A 21597-nucleotide genomic window follows, 5' to 3' on the forward strand; every position below is an offset into this window, starting at 1 on the left:
GCTTCCCTCTTTATTGTGCTCCTTATAGAAGCCCTGCCTCTGCTGCAAACTATTACAGCGACCTGATGAAGGTCTCCAGGGTGAGAGAGGATGAGAATCTTGTTTGATGATCAGAAGGCTGGATTTATTGATATATGATATATAATACATTATAACTATACTAAAAAGAATATGGAGAGAGGTTGCAGAGGCTGCTACCTAAGAATAGCATAGAAAAGAATGTAAAAACAAGAGAGTTCTCTGTCACTGTGTTCCAGAGAGCTTGCCCTGTGATTGGCCCTTAATTGTACACATGGAACATGAACCAATCACAGGTGCATCCTATTGCATTCCACAGCCGATGATAATCATTGTTTACATTCTCTTTCTGGGGCCTCAGCTTCCCAGAAGATGAACAAGTCCCAAAGAAAGGATGTCTATGAAAAAATGTCTGCGACAGCAAACACAGCTCAGACAAACTGTTACACATAAGGAAGCCTGTCACAGTTGCTGTGCGCAGCGTACGCACAGTGTTATCAAACAGAAAAAATATCTGATGACTTTGTTTATTCATTTGATTATATACTGTGAAAAATATTTTGGGGCAGCTGCAAATCTGTGTCCATGCAAGCTGCTATCTATATATTCAGATGTTTATTTTCTAATATCAAAAGCAACTTCAGGCATGGTACTTGAGTTTTCTGAATGTTATTTACCTTGTTCTATGAAATGACCAATAGATATTAAGCAAAGAGTAGAAATCACTATCATTCTACAAATAATAAAACACATTTTTGTGTTTTTATGGTTCAAAATGCAAGTTTTAGAACATTCTGAAAGAACATGTGAGAAAATGGATCAATATAGATTTTTTAAGTAATAAAATGAGGAATAATTTTTTTAGAAATTTCATTTTATTTCATAAATTCACAAGAAACTTAACTTGAAAATTTTCTGTCTGCTATATTAATGCTAGAGGTAATTGCTACTGGGCAAATCAGGACAAGGTGATCCTTGTAGATATTTTGCCTATTGAAAAACAAAATTTCAGCCTTTTTGTTCGCAAAGTAAATATCTATTCCAGCACCAATCTTTAAATCCTATTTTTATCAATTTCAGAGAATGTAGCCTCATGAAACTCTGCAGTAGAGTCATTCTGTAGGTTCACAAATATGAATAAGGGTATCACCATGTGATCAGAGGTCAGAACCAGATGGCTGGATTTATCTTTTTCCTTTTACAAAAATGAGCTTTTACAAAACAAAGAATTTGACCACATATAGAGTCCAAAATTATGCTCTGAAATTAAGATCTGTAACATATGTCTATTTCTCTTTCAGTTTTTGAGCAGGAAAATGATGCATAAATAGATTTACAGAAACTGCTCTCATGTATTTTACATCACAAATTTCAAGTGGTTATACCTGAGCATAGGTTTTGGACAAACTACTGTTAATTTTGCACAGGTTTGCCAATGGTGTATATATATGTAGTCATAACGAAGATCTTTTGTGTTCTAGAAAAGAAGCCCTGTTTTACTTAATTTGTGCATCTGTTCTGAGCAGACAAATTAGAGAATCCTGATACTCTGGGACCTCTCCTAAGCAAAATATGCATTCCCATTCAGTCTACCAAATATGTAGAACTGTTTTACACAGGTCTATGAAGAATATATAGTAATTTTGCATCCTACTTCCACAGAATTTACCAATGGAGTACCAGTTCAGGTGGCATTTCCTTCATGGCCAAACCTTATTAATATATATCTTAATCTTTAAATATTTTTGATACATATTCCATTAAAAACATGATGTTTTATTAGCACCTAATCATCTTGATAGTGTGTTTCCTTCTATCCATATACTTTGCCTTGTAATGACTCCACTAAACCATTTAAATGTTTCTCAGACTCTTAACAGGGCTTTAAGTATTCAAAAGGGTCTATAATTATCCTTTAAAGGACCTTCATTACTTTCATGGTGATGAATGTTTAGGTCTGAGAGATCTCTTTATCTCAGCAGGGTTTTTGTTTTCTTAAAATCACCTTAGATGTCTTTTTTGGTAGTACTTTAACACTATGTGTCTCTTGCCACCATAGTGGCTGCTTACCTCTGTATTTCATGGTTAATTATATTTATGTTCTGTATTCTATATTGCATAAATTTCTGAAGCAGAGTAGAAACTGTATCTTATAATGGTAAATTCATTACCAAATCCAGCAGGGGCAGGATAGAGGACAAGGAGGTAGAAGAGATAAAGAGAAAGCTAGGAGTGAAGCAAGAATTTAAACAAGAAGAAAGACAAAAGTCAGAGAATATGAATAAAGGGAAAACTACAAGGAATGCTCTAGACTGTAACATCTGCTTTTAGATAAGTGAAAGGGGTTAGGAGATTTCTGTACAATAAATTAGCTTATTCTTTGTAATCATCATAAAGGTAACATTGCTACGTTACGTGTTTTGTTTTGTGATTTTGGTTGGTGGCTTTTTGTTTGTCTTTGTTTTGCTTTCTCCATCCTGTTGTTCAACTTCTCTTTTCCAGACTCAGAGTCACAAGCTAGCAGTTTGTAATAGTCTGTAAGTCTAAGAGACTGGAAAGTCAGAAAAGAAAACCAAGCATGCTATGCCTTTGGCCCCTGCAGGTTTTGATTGCTTCAGAACTTCAATCAAAATGCCTGGTTAATGTATTTTACAATTCCTCCTCTTCTGCTGCTCTTCCCGTTTTCACTCAGGAACAATTTATTAGAAGAACAACTTCTGTAAAGAAATGAAGTGTCAATTTTGACGGCCAATATGAGAAAACTGAGAATATAAGTGAAGGGTCTTTAAGCAAGTGCCCCTTCCTGTTTCAGTTATGAAAACATACTTGCAGGAGATGTAGGAATTGCATGAATATTTTCTGTATCTCAGACTCTTTTCCCAATAGGCACCCATTCAGCAGGTTATTATTCTGTGGCACAAAGTTGTATTGGAGATGAAGGCAATGGCTGAAACTCAAGGGTTAGACTCTAGATCATATCAAGTATGTGGAGCTCCTTGAAGATAAAAGCAAAGAAAATCAGTGTATGTAATAAAAAACATTGTATCAGAAAGCATTTAAGGCCCAGAAACCAATTTCTTCTTTCCTTCCTCCACTTAATGTCTCATTTCTGTCATAGTCAAATGGACATATTTATGTATCATTTGGCTCTTTTGTATGTGACATTTCCACTAATGCAGGTTTGCAATTAGAAGCAGAGTAGGTTGCTTTCACTGTCTACTTTTATTTTTTTAAATCAGTGTGAAAAAGAGGATAAACTGGAACAAAACAAAGACTGCATAGGACTTTCAAAATCAAGGTATAAGGTGTTGTGGAGCCTGAATATCACATTAAGAACTCCTTTGTAAAGTTGGAAGCAGAAATCTCTGGGAAGGTGAAGAATGTGTAAAACTGTAATTCCACAGTTTAAGCAATGAGTTAAACATAGATCACTGGCCAGACAATTCTGTCATTGTTGGGCAATCATACAAAAACAGATGCCTCACTTTTACAGCATCTGTTTTCTGAATCACTGCAGGTTGTATTCCAAAACTAGAAAAGTCCACACCTAAGCTGGAGTAGAAGGCATAAACATTGTACAGAACAGACCAGGCACTGCCAGTGGCGGATGGCTCTTATACAAAGATCTTAATCCTGCAGCATTTAAATGACCACTTCCAGCAGTGAGTGACCATTTGTTTATAAATTTATGCTCACAATTTCTCCATACAGTCAGGATATGCTTTTATGAATTCAGTGTGTCATTTTCTGGGTATAATTTGCTGCCTTCAGTTTGTGAATATTCTTCTACAGAGGGCTATGCACATTTGAATTAATGATGACAGGATGATTCAGAAATATAAGAGGCTGTGCAAAACTTTCCTTATCTCTGGAAATGAGGCTTCTAAATGCTTGGTTACAATTTTGTTCCACAAATTTTCATCCACCACAAAGCTGTTTTAGTTACCTTTTTTCTGTACCTCAATTAGTACTAAGGGATAATTTCATTTGGATAGTTGCTGGAGATTAAACAAAGTCAGTCAGAAAATAAAAAAAGATGTTATAGAGAAAACAGGTCCTTATAAAAGAAATAAGGTCTTTTTTGTTGTTTGTTTTTTTTTTTTTTTTAAATTTAAGACTAAGGAAGTGTAGCTAGAATTCTTCAATAATACTGTTAATTCGTTTAATTTATTAGAATATTAGGCATTCTGAAAGTGTTAAACTGGGGAAACAATGTATTTTGTCACCTAAGGATTACTGTCACAATAATGTCACTTCTGTGGAAGGGATAATCACACTTTATACATTGTGATACTATTGTAAAATTGGTTTTTGCTCCAAGAGCAAAATAACTGCTCTGGAATAAGAAATTAAACTATTGAGAAATGTTTTTTAAGTTGATTGGGACATTCTCATAGTCACATTATTATATTCATGCATACAGCTTAGCAGCAGTTAGGATAGCATTGCCAGTACTGAACCATAATCACAAAAATCCTGATGAAATCTCCAGAGTTGGGGCTCTTTTTAAATCCACTGTAGCCTGTGCTCCTGTGCTCTACAGGTGTGCAGCAACTATTAACACTGGTACAAAACAAAGAGAAATTTTCACCTTTGAGTTTCATGAACTTCCGCAGAGAAGCACTGACACATGGAAAACTTGCTTCCAAGCTTTGAGTTTTCCTACTAGGTACAAAATTTTCGGTTTCCTTTGGATGACTTCTACAAAATCTGTTTCAGCTTCTGCTTGTTCCAGATGCCTTTCTCATACACCTCATCGTAGCTTGGTCTTTAACCTTTTGCAATTTATTGTGGACATTTATCCCTTCCCCACTTCTCATTATATCCAGCCTGTGCTGGAGAACAGGTTTTGCATACACTAATCTCAGACATTGCTAGCTCTGAACTCATTGCACAGGGTAATCTCATCCATCAGGTCTCTCACAGCTTTTGGAAAATTAAAATTTCTAAAGCCTCTAGAGACTCAAATTAGATACAGAGAATCAGCTAGAACAAGAGAAGTTTCTTTGGCTGTGGATGTCTGTGGATAACAGAAACTGAAGATAACAGAAACTGTTTTATAAAACTGATAATACAAAACCCTTGCTCACAAATTTGACAATTCTCAAATCAGTGGAGTTATCCTAACAGATTTAAATTCAAGAAAGACAGGGGAATGGTGCCATATAGTTCTGTCAGACATTTCTGTTGTGCATGTTTCTAACATGATTCTTACATTCTGGCAATGGTTGTTTCTAGAAAAAGACATGTTGTTTACATTAGACATCATGATACAAGTATCGACTTGGATCATATTTAATTTGTGACATTTCATTTTTTTAATTTTCATTTTTTATTCATATCTCACATAATGCCTGCATGTTTTATTCCAAGATACTAATAACAATTGTGCTTGCTATACAGATTGAATATACAGAAAATGCTAGTAAAAAAGTAAAACAGACCATGCAACAGAGACAATTTTTTAAAAATGGTGCTAGTCTTGTTGCTCAGTAATCCCTCAACAAAGGTAAGCAGCACTGGTAACTTATCCTGAGTGAATCTCCCAAGGATCAAAATTGAGACCAAAGATTTTTAATAACTTACTAGGAGATCTGGATCATGGGATCAAGTGTGGGGACGAAATTTTGGGGCTGCTATAAAATTGAGTGGGTAAGTGAATATTTCAGCACCTGCAGGGACACCTGGATAGGCTGAAAGAGGGGGCTAACAAGAACCTTATGAAGTGCAACAAGGACAAGTGTAGGGTCATGTAGCTGGGAAAATACAATCCAGAAGCGCAGCACAGGCTGGGATCTATCCAGCTGGGCAGCAGCTCTGTGGAAAGGGACCTGAGTGACCTGGCCAACAACAAGCTCAGTACAAGTGAAGAGTGGGCTGCTGTGGCCAAGAAAGCCAGTGGGATGCTGGTCTGCATCAGCACCACAGATAAAGATATTGCCATGCTCTACTCAGTACTTGTAGCCATACCTGAAATCTTGTTTTCAATTTTGATCTCTGCTATACAAAAGAGATATGAACTGGCTGGAGAGATTCCAGGCAAAGGTCACAAAGCTGATTAAAAGACTGGGAAACCTGCCACGTGAGGAAAGACTGGATTTGTTCAGCTTTGAGAAAAGAAGATTCAGGGGAAACCTTATCACCGTGTTACATTATTTAAAAGGGGGGTTACTAAGAAGATAGAGAATCCTTTTCTTACAAGAAATCACATGGAAAAACCAGAGTTAGTGACTATTTCAGCACATGCAGGGACACCTGGATATGCTGAAAGAGTGGCCTTACAAGAACCTTATTAAATTCAACAGGACAAGTATAGGGTCTTGCACCTTGGAAAATACAATCCAAGGTACAAGTTAAACCTGGAAAGATTCTGATTAGAAAGAAGAGAAAAATATTTTACAATGAGGACACCAATATTGGACACTTTTGAGATTCAGCTGGACAGGGTGCCGGGCCATGTAGTCTATATTGTGCTTTTTCCAGGAAAGGCTGGAGCAGATGATCCTCAAGTTCCCCTCCCAACCAAGTATTTTGGCATTCTGTAAATCTAGAATACTATCTAGATTCCTTTTCCATCTCAATTACTTACCAGCCTTCCTTCCCCTAGAAGCTTGTACTCTGCTTCTACAGTAGAAAGTAAGAACAACATATTACAACCATTATTTTTCTGTATCGCCAGCCACTCTTTCCTTGAAGAATGAAGCCCCCTGTGAACCTGAATGACCAGCCCTGAAAGTTCACTGACACAAGATGGGTCATTGCTGTTGTGTTTAAAATACTTGAAAAGATTCTAGGTGGGACTTAAATTAAAATGAGACGCCATCATTACCACTTGCTAATTCCTTCCTTTACTTCTTAAGATACAATTGTTATAATACTTATTTTAACTAAAATCTACATAAGCTTTTCTGTACTTAGCTTTTGATTTTAATGGTGTTTTAGCAGATGCAATTGTTTGATTCTTAAAGCAGAAATTGAATTTGTTGGCTCTAACCACTATCAACTTGTTGCATTAATAACCTAGGGGAGGTCTTGGCAAAAACCACCATGAAAATGATGTAATTTCCTTCAGTCATATCATCTCAGTCTAGAGCAAGTCTACTTCTGGAAGTCAATTAATTACATGCACTTTTATATGTAAAAACAAATAGGGCTTGCTATGGTATCCTCAAAATTAAGAAAACTGAACATAAAATATCATTTGTGGCTACCTAAGGTGTAAGTTTGCAAAGAGGTTGCTTCATGAGACACAAATTTTTATCACAAATAATGTGTCCCATAAATATGAGGCAACCATAAAACAAAACCAAAACAATACAAATCTAGTTTACCACATAAAAGAATAATTTTTTAAAATTATGCATTATTAAATTTAATTATATTTGACATTTAAATGGCTTCACTATTGCATTATCCATTCACTTCATAATTAACAATATTTTCTTTTTATATACATTGCAGCCATGAGAAAATATCAGTTATCTATATATTTAAAAAGGGGAGGGAGCTAGGAAAGCCGTAAGGCCCAATTCCGCAGCTGACAGAATAGGAAAGCTAATTAACAAACCTGGAGCCTTACCCTGATGATTGTTTCTGCATTCTGCATACAGCAGGCACTTCCCAGAAGACAGACCAAATCCATGGTGCTTGCTGGGAGTTCAGATGCATTCTCCTGACTCCCAGGCTGTAGTATCATGTTTGCTGGCTTGCTTTTTTCCTCATTTTTTATGGGCCAGGGAATCTTAAACTACCTTTTTTAAACAATAGAATAGCTTCAGAAAATGGAAAACACCGCCTTCTACCATTGAAAATCTATCCTTTGAGAAGCTGAGAGACATGGCTTTCATTTCTTTTGAGGCTGCGTGGTGTTTGCCACTCCTGGGGCAATATTTAGGCCATTGTGAGAGAGGAAAGTTAGAATGCCTGGGTGGTTTTGCTAGTAATGTATTAAATAATTAAACTCCTTGTATATTCACCAGACAGTGGCTATAAGTGCCCTGTGAAAGATGCAGCAGGGTGAATGTTGTAATTACGGAGGTCAGCCACGTTTCAGAAAAATGGCTTGCTGCTCGGCTCAGGAAGACAGATGTAGTTTGGTGATTAAAGGTGATATCAAGACTAGTAGGTGGCTCTGCAATTTGGGATGGAACACCTAGCTCATAAGTCTTTGCTACCTTTCTTTTGATCTTGCCTTAAATGGCTCAGACTTATTCAGAAAAGCTGGGCCAACAAAGAATACTCAATAACTTGAATTAAATTAGCACCAAAATTATTGGCTTATGCTTCCTCTGTTATTAAAGCTGACTGAAATTTTCAAGTTAACCAAATTCCAAAGGCTGAGAAATCACATATAAAGCAATGCCAAGATGAACTTAGTTATTTTCAATTAGTCAAAACACCAAGAATGCATCAACTCCTTGATATTCTAGACCAATAATAATTAAATGTCATATGTGGTAACAGAAATAAAATCATAGGCACCTGTTCTGAAGATGTTAATCTAGATATAAAAGGCTATGCTTTTTATTATTCCTCTGCTTTGAGTCTGTTTTCTACTTTAGTAAAACTCCCATTGATAGCTTTGTGACTGAGACTGGAACATGGGAAATATAGTCCTGTGCATAGACATAAGAGAGAGAGTTTTGTATTGTTTTTGTTGTTTGCTAGTGTTCTAAAGTTCTGGAAAGAAAACTAAATGAAGTAAAAATGAATACATTCTTGAAATATATTATTTCATTGGAAATTTTGAAACCAGATCCATAAAAGGTGTTATTAGTCATCAACTAACTCTTTTCTACCTACACATTAAATGCAAATAGTAAGCGTTATTCAGATGAAGTCATAAATCAGTTAAATCTCATTACTTGGTCCTCAATATATAGTCCCAGGTTTTAACTATCCCTGTTTCCCATATAGGTTATATAAGAAATAAATAGCTTATTATCATTTGCATTCAGAATGTGCATGATGAAGTTACATTTTAACAGACAGTGAAGCCAGTTGAATATGTAATTTGTTTCTTCCCTATTATTAAAACATGAAATAGCAAAAGAAGACAACAACTATAAAACATATTGAACATGACATATATGAGATTAATGTCTGATCATGTACAACATACAAATGAATAAGCAGATTTGTCAGTATACAACATTGTGACTTTTTTAAACAAGGACTTTATAAAAGCAAAAAGCCCTATCCTTTTATAATCTCTGTGTCAGATTTTCAACATAGTGACTTATATTACAATGACTATGCATTTAAAGTTTTTAAAGATGTTTCAGAAGAAAGGAAGGAAGTTTTGAGGTGAAGAAAGTTCATAGCAGCAGTATAGATGACTTTCAGGGATAGTTTTGAGGTGAAGAAATTCGTAATCAGAAGTATAGATGACTTTCAGGGATACAGTGTTGCTCTTAGTGTATATAAGAAAATGGGACTGGGAATTAAAAAGCGTATAGAACCTCTTTCTGTTAATTTTCATTAAAATTTGTGAGTTTCTGTGGAAGGCAGCAGTGGATATGTCCTGTAGAAGCTCTAGTGACGTCAAATTAGAAGTAAATAGGAGTAAACCTAAAAGTCCTTATTTTTTTCCTGTGTCTCTTAGATTTTTTAATCTCAGAAATACACGTCCAGTCTTTGCCAATGTGTGCTTCGGAGATTATGATAAATAGAAACAAAACCGTACCTGATTGTTTTGGCTGACTCTAACCAATTTTATAAGTACCCTTGAATTTCTCTCCAGCATGACATAATTAATGTTTATGCTCGTCCGTCTGTCTGTTGCTTGCTTATTTTCTTCTACATTTCTGTAAAATCTGTGTGTTTCCTAACCCTGTTTAGTTTTTAACTGCACTAGCAGTATTGCTGATATCAACAGGGGCACACAAAGCTCAATCAAGGTTATATTACAGACAAATTGTTCCCTTCTATGGGAAAAGTGCAGAGAAAGATCAATATTAAACCTTGGTTTGTGGAAAACCCAGGGCATTATCTACTGTTTCAGGAGGGATAAATGGAAGAATGGAAGGCCTAAAGAACATAAGCTTCCCTGTAATTGCATCAAGTGTGAGGATCTGAAGGGAATCTTGATTCCTAATGCAAAGATACAGATGCTTAGCCTCTGCAGTACCCCTTTCAAGGCATTCCTCCTCTTTGCAAGGTATACGGTTTAGTGGATGCTCTGCTGCTTTCAGGTTGAGTTCTTGCTTCAAAACACACCAGTCTGGACTCAATGTTGTTTTAAGCAAACTGCAGTGGCAGTATGGCAAGAGCAATTAATATATAAAGAGAGGTGCTGCCTTCAGAATGAGTGTGCAGAGGGGAAGTATTGAGCACAAGAGCAAATAGGGCAATACTACATGATAATACAGTTGTGTATTAAAACTACTGGACACTTGCTTTTCTTGTTTGTTTGTTTTGTTTTGTTTGTTTTTCCAACCTTGGGTGAAAAGTCTTGCTGGCAGTAAGGATGCAGTAAAGTCTGGGAAAATCAGAGGTGCCTCTGATTCATTTACATCTTGTTTGTCATGCCAGGACTTTGAGATGTTGTATCTCATGAGATTTCCCTAGAGATCAAACACAAAAAAACCATAATTCCCAAGGATTTCTCCTTCCCAGACAAGAGCTGGTCTGGGTTCTTAATGCATTATTCAGCAAAAAAGGCAATGTAAACAAGTGAGTGAATTTGTCCAGTCAAGTCTATAATAATAAAAAGAAGCACAAAAATAAGGTGGTTTTTTTTTTTTGGTTACATAAAAGAGCATCAGAGAAGACAATTGCTCATTTTACATTCAGAATGAAACTGCATTTGCAAGAGCTTGATTGCTTGCTGATACGGATGGGGAGAACAACTCATGTGGTTGCTAATCTTTCTGTCACTGCTCATATCCCAAATGTCTCTCCCTCTCAGTGTCTGTTTCATAATGAAATAAAGAAAGACTACTTACCTGAAGCACACCTCCAAAGCAATCTTACACCTTGAAGAGATAATGATCATATTTAACAGTGAGGCACTGGTATTAACAGTTGCTCATGGTATCATGTCATGTTTATATTCCTAATATATATACATATATGCAAAATATTCAGGCTGGATACTTTGCATATAATCCCAATAGGCATATAAAAAAGGAAAGGGAAATAAGAACATATAAAATGATTTTCCCTTTTCTGATTTCTGCAAAATAATATCTAAAACCGGGAGAAAAAGAAGGAATTAAATAATTTCCCTTCAGAGAGTTGTGTGTATGTTTCAATGCATTGAACAATGTCAACAACTGTTAACCTACAGTATGTAGAGTCTGACCCTGGTTTGTAAAATACAGCCCAGATCAATGAAACATTGGCTATTTGCAGCTTACTCTTAGTGCTGACAATGCAGGTGAGACCTACCCATTCAATTCAGAGATAGTCACATTTTTGAAAGAGCTGAGTCCCATATTTTTTGATCTTCTTCAACTTGCAGAAACCTGTTTACTAACTTTCTTCTTTTGTATTATCTCTCTGTTACACATTGCTTCAACAAAGCACCAGATTAGTATCCCAATTCTGCTGTCAAATGAACAATTTCACACAAATTAAGATAGAGAAGACATATTATATGCCTTTTTTTCCTAACATGGTGGAAATAAGATGCATAAGTTACATCTTCTGTTGCACGACAACTGAACACTTGACTGCTTTCCACAAAATTGATGGATTTTAAACCTGAAATAATTACATATAACTAAAGCCTTGTAGCGCTGATTTTGGTACAGTCAAAAAAAATTACATAAACAACTTCTTCATGTTCACCTTCCTAATATTCTTCTTCAAGGAGAGTATATTCCTACCTCAAGGAGACTTGTAATTTGCATAGAGAAATAAGCCCAGGCTCATTATAGAATCATAGTTTCATGACTCTTGTTTTGTTGGCACTGAAATCCAGGCTTGATACAGGAAGAAATACAGGAAATATCTCAAACAGAGAAATACAGAGCTGAGCTTCACTTCTCATACGTCGGGTAGACAGACATATTGGAGCTCCAGGCTGGATGCTTTGTAGTCTCATTTACACCTGTGTTTGTAGGTGTATTCTTGGGCATGAAGACAGCATACAACTTCACAGCAAGCAGCTTCACCTGACTTTCAGGCGCCTGAAAACTCCAGATTTCAGCCAGGCCACTAAGCTTCCTATGTGATGCCCAGGGTATGCTAATTGTGAATGAGAATTATACCAAGCCAAACACTCACTGAGCAATGATGTAAGCTAGTCTTCATAAAGCACTAAAGAAAATAATCTTAATTCCCTGTTTCTGTTGAAGGAAACTATATAAAATAGAAGTCACAGCACAGAGTCTTCTTCAAGATTTGCTTGACTCCTTTGGCAAAGGAAGCAAATGTTATACCGATATTTGAAAAGATTTGCAGAACATCTGGGAGTTTGCATCGCAATCCAAGGCATGGATCTTGAGTTCTTGAAGATTTTTAAATTCATATTTTGTAACACTGCTGCACAGCATGGGACAGGGAATCTCTGGGTACCTTGTTCATTTCTGCTCAGACCCCTTTGGCTCTCACTCCATTCCCAGCTTCCCAGCTCAGAAACTTTCCTTTTGCGAGTTACAATTGATCTCTTTTTTTTTTTTTTTTTTTTTTTCTGTGGCTCAAGCTGAACCTATATTCATCTCCGAGTTGGCTGATTCACCTAGGATCTTCTGCTTCCAACTAAAGAACTAACTTACAGCTGGTGTCATCAATATTAACCTTGGATAATGCACATTCTTGCATATTTTACCATTGCATGGCCTCTGACTTTTCTTTGGGAAGGTCATCTGTGTGACACCTTTCCTACACTGAGTGCATTTTCCTAAAAATCTCCCAAATTGTACGCCCCACAAGCCTGTTCCTGCTTTTTTCACTGTAGCCATATGAATGAATACATTAAGCAAGGCTTATACATAAATGACACTTTTTTTCACCTTTCTTTACTGCCTTTCCTTCTGATTCATTGCACACATGCTTTGCTATCCTCCATCTTTTTTACATTATCAAAGAAACATCATAACAGTATCAAACTCATATGCATCCAGTGTCAAAAATTTATACTCTTCCTTTAGGAAGGAATCAGATATCAAAGAGAACTATGAGTTGTATACTATGATCTGCCTTTGATAAATCCATATTATATTTTATGCCTTCACTGTGCCTTTCTAAACTCCATGCCTTTAAATATTCTATCCTTCAACACATGGTTTAATTAGGTAAAACAAATCACCAAAGTACCTTACCATCAAGTCCTCAATACTGTTTACTTGCTTCCTTTTGTTATTCACACATTTATTTCTACAAATGACTATGAATAACATCCTTTTAAAAAATATCCACGCCACATGTGAGATGTTAAAAATACTTACTAAACACTGTTGTTTTTTATTATTGTTGTTGTTATTGTTATTACTGTTGCTACTAAAACTCTTTTTATTGTCACTATTAAATATTTAGAAAAATATTTGAGGCCAATTTTGTTTAATACCTTCATCAATGACCTTGACAGGGGAAAGGAATGCATCCTTTGTAAGTTCGCAGGTGACAGCAAGTTGAACAGGAGTCTTGATCTGCTGGAGTGCGGGAATGCCCTGCAGAGGACGCAGGCAGGCTGGATCAATGGAATGAAGACAACAGCATGAGGTTCAGCAAGGTGAAGTGATGTGTCTTGCACTTGGATCACAACAAACCCAGGCATTGCTGCTGGCTGAGGCAGAGTGGCTGGAAAGCTGCCTGGCAGAAAAGGGCCTGGGGGTGCTGCTCAACAGTGACTGAATGTGAGCCAGCTGTGCCCAGGTGGCCAAGAAGGCCAATGGCATCCTGGCCTGTGGCAGCAATGGTGTGGCCAGCAGGGCCAGGGCAGACTGTGCCCCTGTACTCAGCACTGGTGAGGCCACACCTTGAACTCGGTGCTCAGTTCTGGACCCCTCGATTCAACAAGACATTGAGGGGCTGGAGCACGTTCAGAGAAGGGCAGTGCAGCTGGTGAAGGGTCTGGAGCATCCTGTGAAAAGCTGCTGAGGGAGCTGGGTTTGTTTAGCGTGGAGAAAAGGAGGCTCAGGGGAGACCTTACCACTCTCTACAGCTGCCTGAAAGGAGGGTGCAGCCAGGTAGGGGTCAGCCTTTTTCCCAGGCAACCAGTGACAAGAAAGAAGGAAATGGCCTCAAATTGTGTCAGGGGAATTTAGATTGGATATTAGGAATAATTTTTTGACTGAACGAGTAGTCAGTGTAACAGACTTTGTAGCAAATGATGGAGTGACCATACCTGAAAGAATTTAGGGGGCATGTGGATGCAGCACTTGTAAACATAATTTAATAGCATAGATGTCAGTACCGAGGTAATGGTTGGACACGATCATCTTAGAGGTCTTTTTGTACCTTAAAGATTCTATGATTGTGTGTATAAGTTTGTTTTCCAGTACCCTGTATTTATTTCCCATGTTGGGAGGCACAATACACAGGGTGTTTATGACAGAAATAATAAAATTCTTGACTGTGAAATGAGAAGGGCTAAGAAGAAGCATTTTCACAATCTCAGAAAAAAAGCTGTCCCCAGGATTTTCATGGCACCCTTTCAGGTGAAAAACCTGAATGGTCAGACAGTAGCAGCAAAAGAACTCGCTGTGTAGCCACGTATCTTCTTACAACCTTCAAACACAGATTCACAACAGTGCTAAAGGCACGAATCCTTCTGAAGGTGCATGGAGCCATGTCTGCTCTGGTTTGTGTTCTGTGTCTCATCTGAGAAAAAAAAAGGTTTTAAATCCTTAATGAAGTCATTAGTGTAGGTGCAATAAGTGTAGCTGCAGTAGGCAGTAAAATGAGCCATACACAGACGGCCTCCATCCCCTCCCCTTTTAACAAACACAGCCTAAAAGGAAATTTGTAGCTTTGCAATAAGACAAAATGTGCTATGCTGGCGCTACTGGAAAATAACAAACCAAACAAAAACCAAAAAACCAAAACATTGTTAAGACTAGTAGTTATGCTACCCTGATTTCTGAAAATCAATTTTTACTCTATGTCATACCTACTATATAGAGATCTATGATTAAAATAATACATGTAGCAATATAAGGTGGATATGAGAATTATTTTTTCTTTAAAAATGGCTTAAAAACATTGCAAATATCACTTATAGTGTACCTGGCATTACGTGGTTCTGTTCATTTATTTTTGATTTATATTTGTCTTTGAGCATTTCTGCTCTCTGCAGTCTCTGCAGACAATTACAGCAGGGTTTTTTTTTTTTTTTTTTTGCAGGGTTAGGAATAGTACTGAGCAGATTTTACGTGATCATGAAAGAATTCGATTGCATTAAAAAGACACATTCTCCAGCTGCATGATACGACTGGGTGCTGTGAAGAGAAACCTGCAATGCCAAGGCAACTGCAGCAGGTGGCACCAGAAGGAGGGTTAACCAAGGCCATGACGCAGACGAGGGCACCGAGGAAATTAACAGGAAAAGAAGAACATAAACGTTTAAAATTTTAATCTTTATTTCTGGCCTCCTGAAATAAAGCTGCAGTGTCACTGTTAGTTGGATAGTAAATGTGAGCTTGATGGAGCTGAATTAGTGAAGGGTGAGGTGAAGAAGGTAGTAAGTAAATACCTAATTTCTGATTTGGTTGATGTCTTTGAATGAGGAATTTACTATGAAGGAATAAAACAAGTATTCTCAGTTAGCCAGTATGGACGCTGCTGAATTTTCATACTTTTATTATTGTGCTTTGCAAGCAAATTATTATTTTTTTGTTATTAAATAATGTGTATTGAATAACTGTGATACACTTAAAACAATTGTCCTGTTGTGAAGTGGATTTCGTACCAGAAACAGAAGAAAGTGCTTATAACCGTCCTTTTTTTTAAAATTGGTTTACAATAAATAAGCAGATCACAATAATACCAGGACAATGGTTAACATGAATTTAAAAGTGTTTCTTCTTTATAGACCAAAAGTCACAGTGTAAATAATTTAAAGAGGAATTATTTCTGTTAGTTTTTGTCTGCTAGAAAAGGACTTCACTACAAAGTCCTTCATCTGTAAATGAAGGCTGGCAATACCCAGGTCAACTAATTAAAGTTTTGAACAACTAAACTTTGCAGATGCTTTATCTGCAAGGATTAATTTGTAACAAGACACAGTTCTTCAGGGGAACTTGCAGTCTTTCTAAAGAATACATATATGAAGATCAACTGGAAAGATTCTCTATCAGATCAAGTGGTCATAATGCTGCATTTCAAAGGCAAATAAAATGAGTAAGGTTTTTTGTGTTTGGGGGAAATTTCAAAAGTAAGTTATGAGAAGAAAAACAAAACATTGGAAGAGTGGGGGAAATTTTAAAATACAATAGGAAAAGAGGCTTGTAAGAAACAGAAAGACTTGTCTGAATTCCACAAAGAGGATCTCAGAAGTTAGTGAAAAATCTGGACACTGTATGGAAGAGAAATGGCAAACGAGATGCTGGCATACAGAGATAAGATTATGTGAGCAGAAATATTTCACGGATGCAGGAGAAAGATACGATGCAGAAGCAAAGAGGAGGTTGCGATATTCTGTGTGAGTCACGCTATGCTATCTTATGCACTTTACCAGTGCCAGATACCATAGATTCATCCCTGAATAAATAGAATAAATAGATTATTATCTTGATATTCCAGATACATATTGTATAGTCTTCTGTAATTCTATTTGTCCAAACAGAAACATATGTACATGTTTCGGCATACCATTTTATTCTAAGACTGCTTTTTCCATAATTATAAAAGTATATTATACCAATTTGTATATTTGCATTCAATTCAGTCAAAAAAAAAAAAGTGGAAAATTCTATGACCTTTGTCTGTTAGATGTTCCATTTTGGTGACTGTAAGCTATTTTATAAGACAAATATTTACCCACAATGGCATTGGCCTTTTTACTGAATTTGCATTACATTACCAGAATAATAATTCTTTCTGATTCAAAGCCCTGGGGAACTTAGAGCTAATCCTAAAGAACATCATTACATTGAAAGTCCTTGCCAAGATTTTATGTGATATTTGTCCTATTTTTAAGCATGAAATTTTGTCTAGCTGCAGAGTCAAGGACCATCTCATGGGATATTTTTTAGAGATGGGATGCTGCACATGGAACATTTTTATGCTCATATTAATTTAGTTAGAAGGTCAATATTAACTCAAGGAACTATATAGCAAAGAAATCCAGCTTTTGGACAGTGACTCTATGGTTGTACTAAAGTCTGGAAACAGAATGTAGAATTTAAAGGTTGATTTAGGAGAGCTGGAAGGCAGCTTATGATTCACATAATCTTTAATACAGTTTCTTCATGCATTTTTGTTCAAATAAAAGTTGACATGCAGAAATGGAAGGCCAGCTGTGTAATAGAAATTAACTTCAAGATTATTAACTTGAAACTTTCTACCCAATTTAGAAATAGGTCTCTTTGTCTCAATCATGCTGATTTTCAAAAGGATATAAAAAAACCTGCCTCTGAAGTTTTTTATTTTAGTTGTTTTGGCTGAGCTGAAATACAATTTTGTAACACCTAACACAGGTTCGCTTTGGTAGCATGAAACCAGAACCCATTTTACTCTTACTTCTGTAGATGAATAAGAGTATCCTTCAAAGAGTGAGGAAACTGATTTGAATAATGAACAAAAATTAAGAATCTATGGGAGCTTAATTCACGCTTTGTTTCTATCCCACAGTTATTCTTGACACCGAACAATTCTACATAGAAATTTGCTGAAAATTCTCTGCAACATGGAAGAGAGAGCAGTCAGCAACATTGTACCTAGTGTCTAACCCACACACAGCAGTATCACTTAGGATGAAAAATCCCCTTGGTATGTATGAGCTGCTAGATAGCTCACATGAAGTAGGAAGACGAAGTTTAGACCACTGGGCTGAATATACAAATGCTAAGTCTGCTCTTCATACACCTCAGAGTCACAAGGCATGCAGTTTCGTATTGTCATAGTAATTTCTGCAAAAACATGGACAGTTCACACAGCTTAATCACTGCAGAAGCAGCGGGGATGGGGCCATTGATGTGGTCCTTTAATGCAGCTTTTACCCTCTCTAATGTCATGAGTTTGCTAATACGCAGTAATTACACAGTTTCCCATACTTGAGAAAAAGCGTCGCTAGAGTTAGCATATACAGTAACTCAGCCTGTTTTGCAAAAAACCCACAAACAAACAAACATAAAACCAAACAAAACCACAAACCAAAACCATACACTTTTAAAATACAGTTTGAATACAATTACTTAAAATTTCTCTGAAGCTCTTTCTCAAATGAAGCTATTTCCCAAACACAAGCAATAGGAGGGTTTAAAGACAGCTTTGTGAAAGGATAGGAAGCAAAATGCTCTATGTGCTATGTGGGGCCCAAAGTATTTTGGGAAAGATATGTTTAGGTGTTTACTCTTAGGAATTGAGAATGTAATTCTTTAATGCCAGCATTAATAGCGATAAAGCCCTCCAGGGACAGTGGTGGTGCCTTTTCCTGAGGGACAGTCAATCACTCACTCCTCAAATAAAGGCAGGCTGCTCATTTTACTCGCAGGCTTAGGCTCTCTCCTACAGGCAAATCGCTCTCCTTTAAGAGAGCAAAACTCGCAACGCTTTTGCAGCTGAAAGTGTAAAAAAAAAATAAAATAAAAAAAAAAATTAAAAAAAAAGGAAGACAGATTGCTACGCCGGGAGAGGCTGAGCGGCGGGCAGAGCGGCGGTGCCCAGGCGCAGGGCAGGGCGGGCTCCAGCGGGCCGCCCAGCGCCGCCCCCGGGGCCGCTCGGTGCCGCCCGCCGCCGCCGCCGCCGCCGCCAGGGGTGTCCGGCGCCGCCCCCGCGGGCTGCCGGCTGCAGCGGCGTGCCGAGCCGGCCGGTGCGCCCCGGTGCCGCTGTGCCGGCGGGGGGAGATTCTCGCTGCTGCGCCTCTGGGCTCGCTGCTGCGAGACTGGGAAGCAGATCCGGAGGTGTGCGTGCGTGTGCCAGGAGATGCGGAGCGCGTTTGGCTGAGGTGCCTGGCCCCTGGGAAGCGGCTCTGCGAGGAGAGGCGGAGAGAGGCGGTAGGAAGGAGGCAGGAGCAGAACTGAAGTACAGCACAGCTGTTTCCGAATACTCTGGTTCTTTTACGTGCCTCAATGATTGTGAACATGGATTCTGTCACTGAAATCTTCTTGAAGCTGCTCTTTTTCCTGTGTCTTCACCGCCAGCACATGGCAGTGACAGGGAATAAATGTAAGTATTGCATATGATTTAAAACTCAATCCAGAGTGTGTTGAAAACTTCTGTGATTTTTTTTTTTTTTTTTGCATTTGGAGTAAATATAATTTTTTGAGATAAACATTTATGATTTGAAATCACGACATCAAGCTTCTAGCCTGAAAATGTTCTAAAACTCTTCTTTAGATTTTTGTCATGAGTCTATGTACAGAATGTTGTTTATAAAGCTTACTGTATAAGAGTATTTGAAAGCAGCATTTTGCTAAGGGATGCATGCTCATCTGTATTTTCATTTTTGTTTTCTCTTTTGAAGTGCAGTATTTTTCAAGAAATTTTGTCTTACATGGAATTACTGGCAGACTTCTATTGTGCAATGTTTCTATTGTGTAGTGGATTTTAGCATTTGAAAATTTTGAAAGCTAGTATCTGCATATGCTGGATTAAGCTGGCACTCAACTTGAATGGCAATCACAGTGCAGTTCAAAAGCAGTAGAAATGTAACAAGGAAAAATGTGGCTAGCAAGACTTTAGAGTCTCTGCATTGATTGCTTAGGGAGTATTGTTCATGCATGACTACAGAAGAGAATGCTAACAGTTACAATAGAAAGTTTGGGTTTTGTTTTTTTTTTTTTAATGAGTTAGCCAGCAGGGCGGTATCCCAAAATCAAGACCGTGATTACAGTTTTAAGGACAATCTACTCTCTAGGAGACAAATCATATATATAGAGATATATAGCTAGATAGATACACACACACACACACGAACATATATATATATATAAAAATATATATGTATCTGAAAAATCTTTTTCCAGTATTGAATTAGGTTAATTACCTTTAAATTAAAAAAGAAAAACCTTATTAAGTAATTAATTTTCGGGGCTTTTATAATTCAGTCATAGAAATGAGTTATTCTTGTTCCATTTGATTCAGCTTCAACAAGCTGAAGGATTTCATTTTGTGTTCTGTGGTAGTGCAGTACACTAAATGCCAGATGCTCATAACCTGAACTGAACATATTTTTCCCCTTCCTGTTAAGGCGCTGCTTGTGCATCACAGGAATGGGAAGGGCTGAAGTAATGATTCCATGGGAAGAAAGTGCATGTCAAAGCACTGAGGAATGTTCAGGAATAACCTTACACAGCCCAGTGGCAGGGGACAGCTCCCTGGAAACATTTGAGCAATGGCAGAGAAGTTTGAAGTGCTCAATAGATCTACAGCCTAGGGTTTTGCATATGGATGGTTTGTAAACTAAACATGCTCCCATGAGCCAGACATTCACACTGCAGCACCAAAATGATCTTGTGCTGTCATTCAGTAATGATATCTCATTTGATACTCAAGTGCATAGTGTAGCCCTAAACATGAATACTAAGTTACTCATGTTAAACACCCTGCTGCAATCCAGTCACAGCTTTAATTCTCTTCATCATTCTGCATTGTACAGTTTATGAATACATCCATTTTCACAAGACCGTGATAATTGAATTGCACATTAATAGCATTTGGCACTATGCACGAAACTAAATCAGTTGCTTACAGGAAGGCATATTAAAACCATTGCAAAAAAAGACTCGCATCACACAGCGAAGCAGTAAAGCACTAGAGGTCACTCTTACAATTTAGGAAGCAAGGTTGGAGGAAGAGGCTCAAGCTTCTTTCCAATACAGAATTCTGAAGGATGAAACAAATCAAGTATAAAATACGTTCACTACTGGCTTTCTCAGATACATCTCAAAAACAGGGAAAAATCATGTGTCAAATGGTTGAACTGAATGAACAGATTTTTTCATGTAAATGCTGTTATTTATAAATACAAAGTATTTTTATTTAGGATTAAATCCTAACAACTGTGTCAAAACACTCATCCGAATGGAAAATACAAGAACTCTGCCCATGCTACAGAGAAGATATCATTATTATGGAAAAAATAAATTACTTAAATTGAACAATGAACAATAATGCATTGTTGAGAACTTGGCCACCCTAATGCATATTGTTAATTTTCAATATCTAATCTGGAAAAAAAATCCTTGTACATATATATATATGTTGTTTTGGGAGTGAAAATTTCTGTAGGAGAGGTAGTTTGTTTTAGAAGTGACAGCTTACATCTGAAGTATTATGGTATAAATTTTGTTAGCGTGTTACAATTCAAAAAAATTACCTTAGGAGAAAAGGTTTTTCGTAATTACTGATTATGGTAGATCCATGCAGGAGCCATTATCTACCTACCTGAACTTATTTTACTCCTTTCTTCTTGTGATGTTAACCAGGAATTGAAATCCTGTTAAGTAGGTGCTTCTACTATTGGCATTA

The 21597-nt window shown here is 37.2% G+C and overlaps 1 protein-coding gene across 1 annotated transcript in view; it reads left to right on the forward strand.

Moving 5' to 3' along the window:
- Window positions 1-18950: 18950 nt before the first annotated feature.
- Window positions 18951-21597, forward strand: part of CNTNAP4 (contactin associated protein family member 4) — a 201252-nt gene continuing 198605 nt past the window's right edge. Inside the window, exon 1 of the mRNA XM_054284187.1 lies at window positions 18951-19293. Within this exon, the coding sequence (XP_054140162.1) occupies window positions 19197-19293 (97 nt within the window). The 5' untranslated portion in view covers window positions 18951-19196. The remainder of the gene's footprint in view (window positions 19294-21597) is intronic.

This window comes from Melozone crissalis, unplaced genomic scaffold (assembly GCF_028551555.1).
Source record: "Melozone crissalis strain CALT ecotype California unplaced genomic scaffold, PUWL_Pcris_2 ptg000005l_1, whole genome shotgun sequence".
In the NCBI taxonomy this organism is placed as follows: Eukaryota; Metazoa; Chordata; class Aves; order Passeriformes; family Passerellidae; genus Melozone; species Melozone crissalis.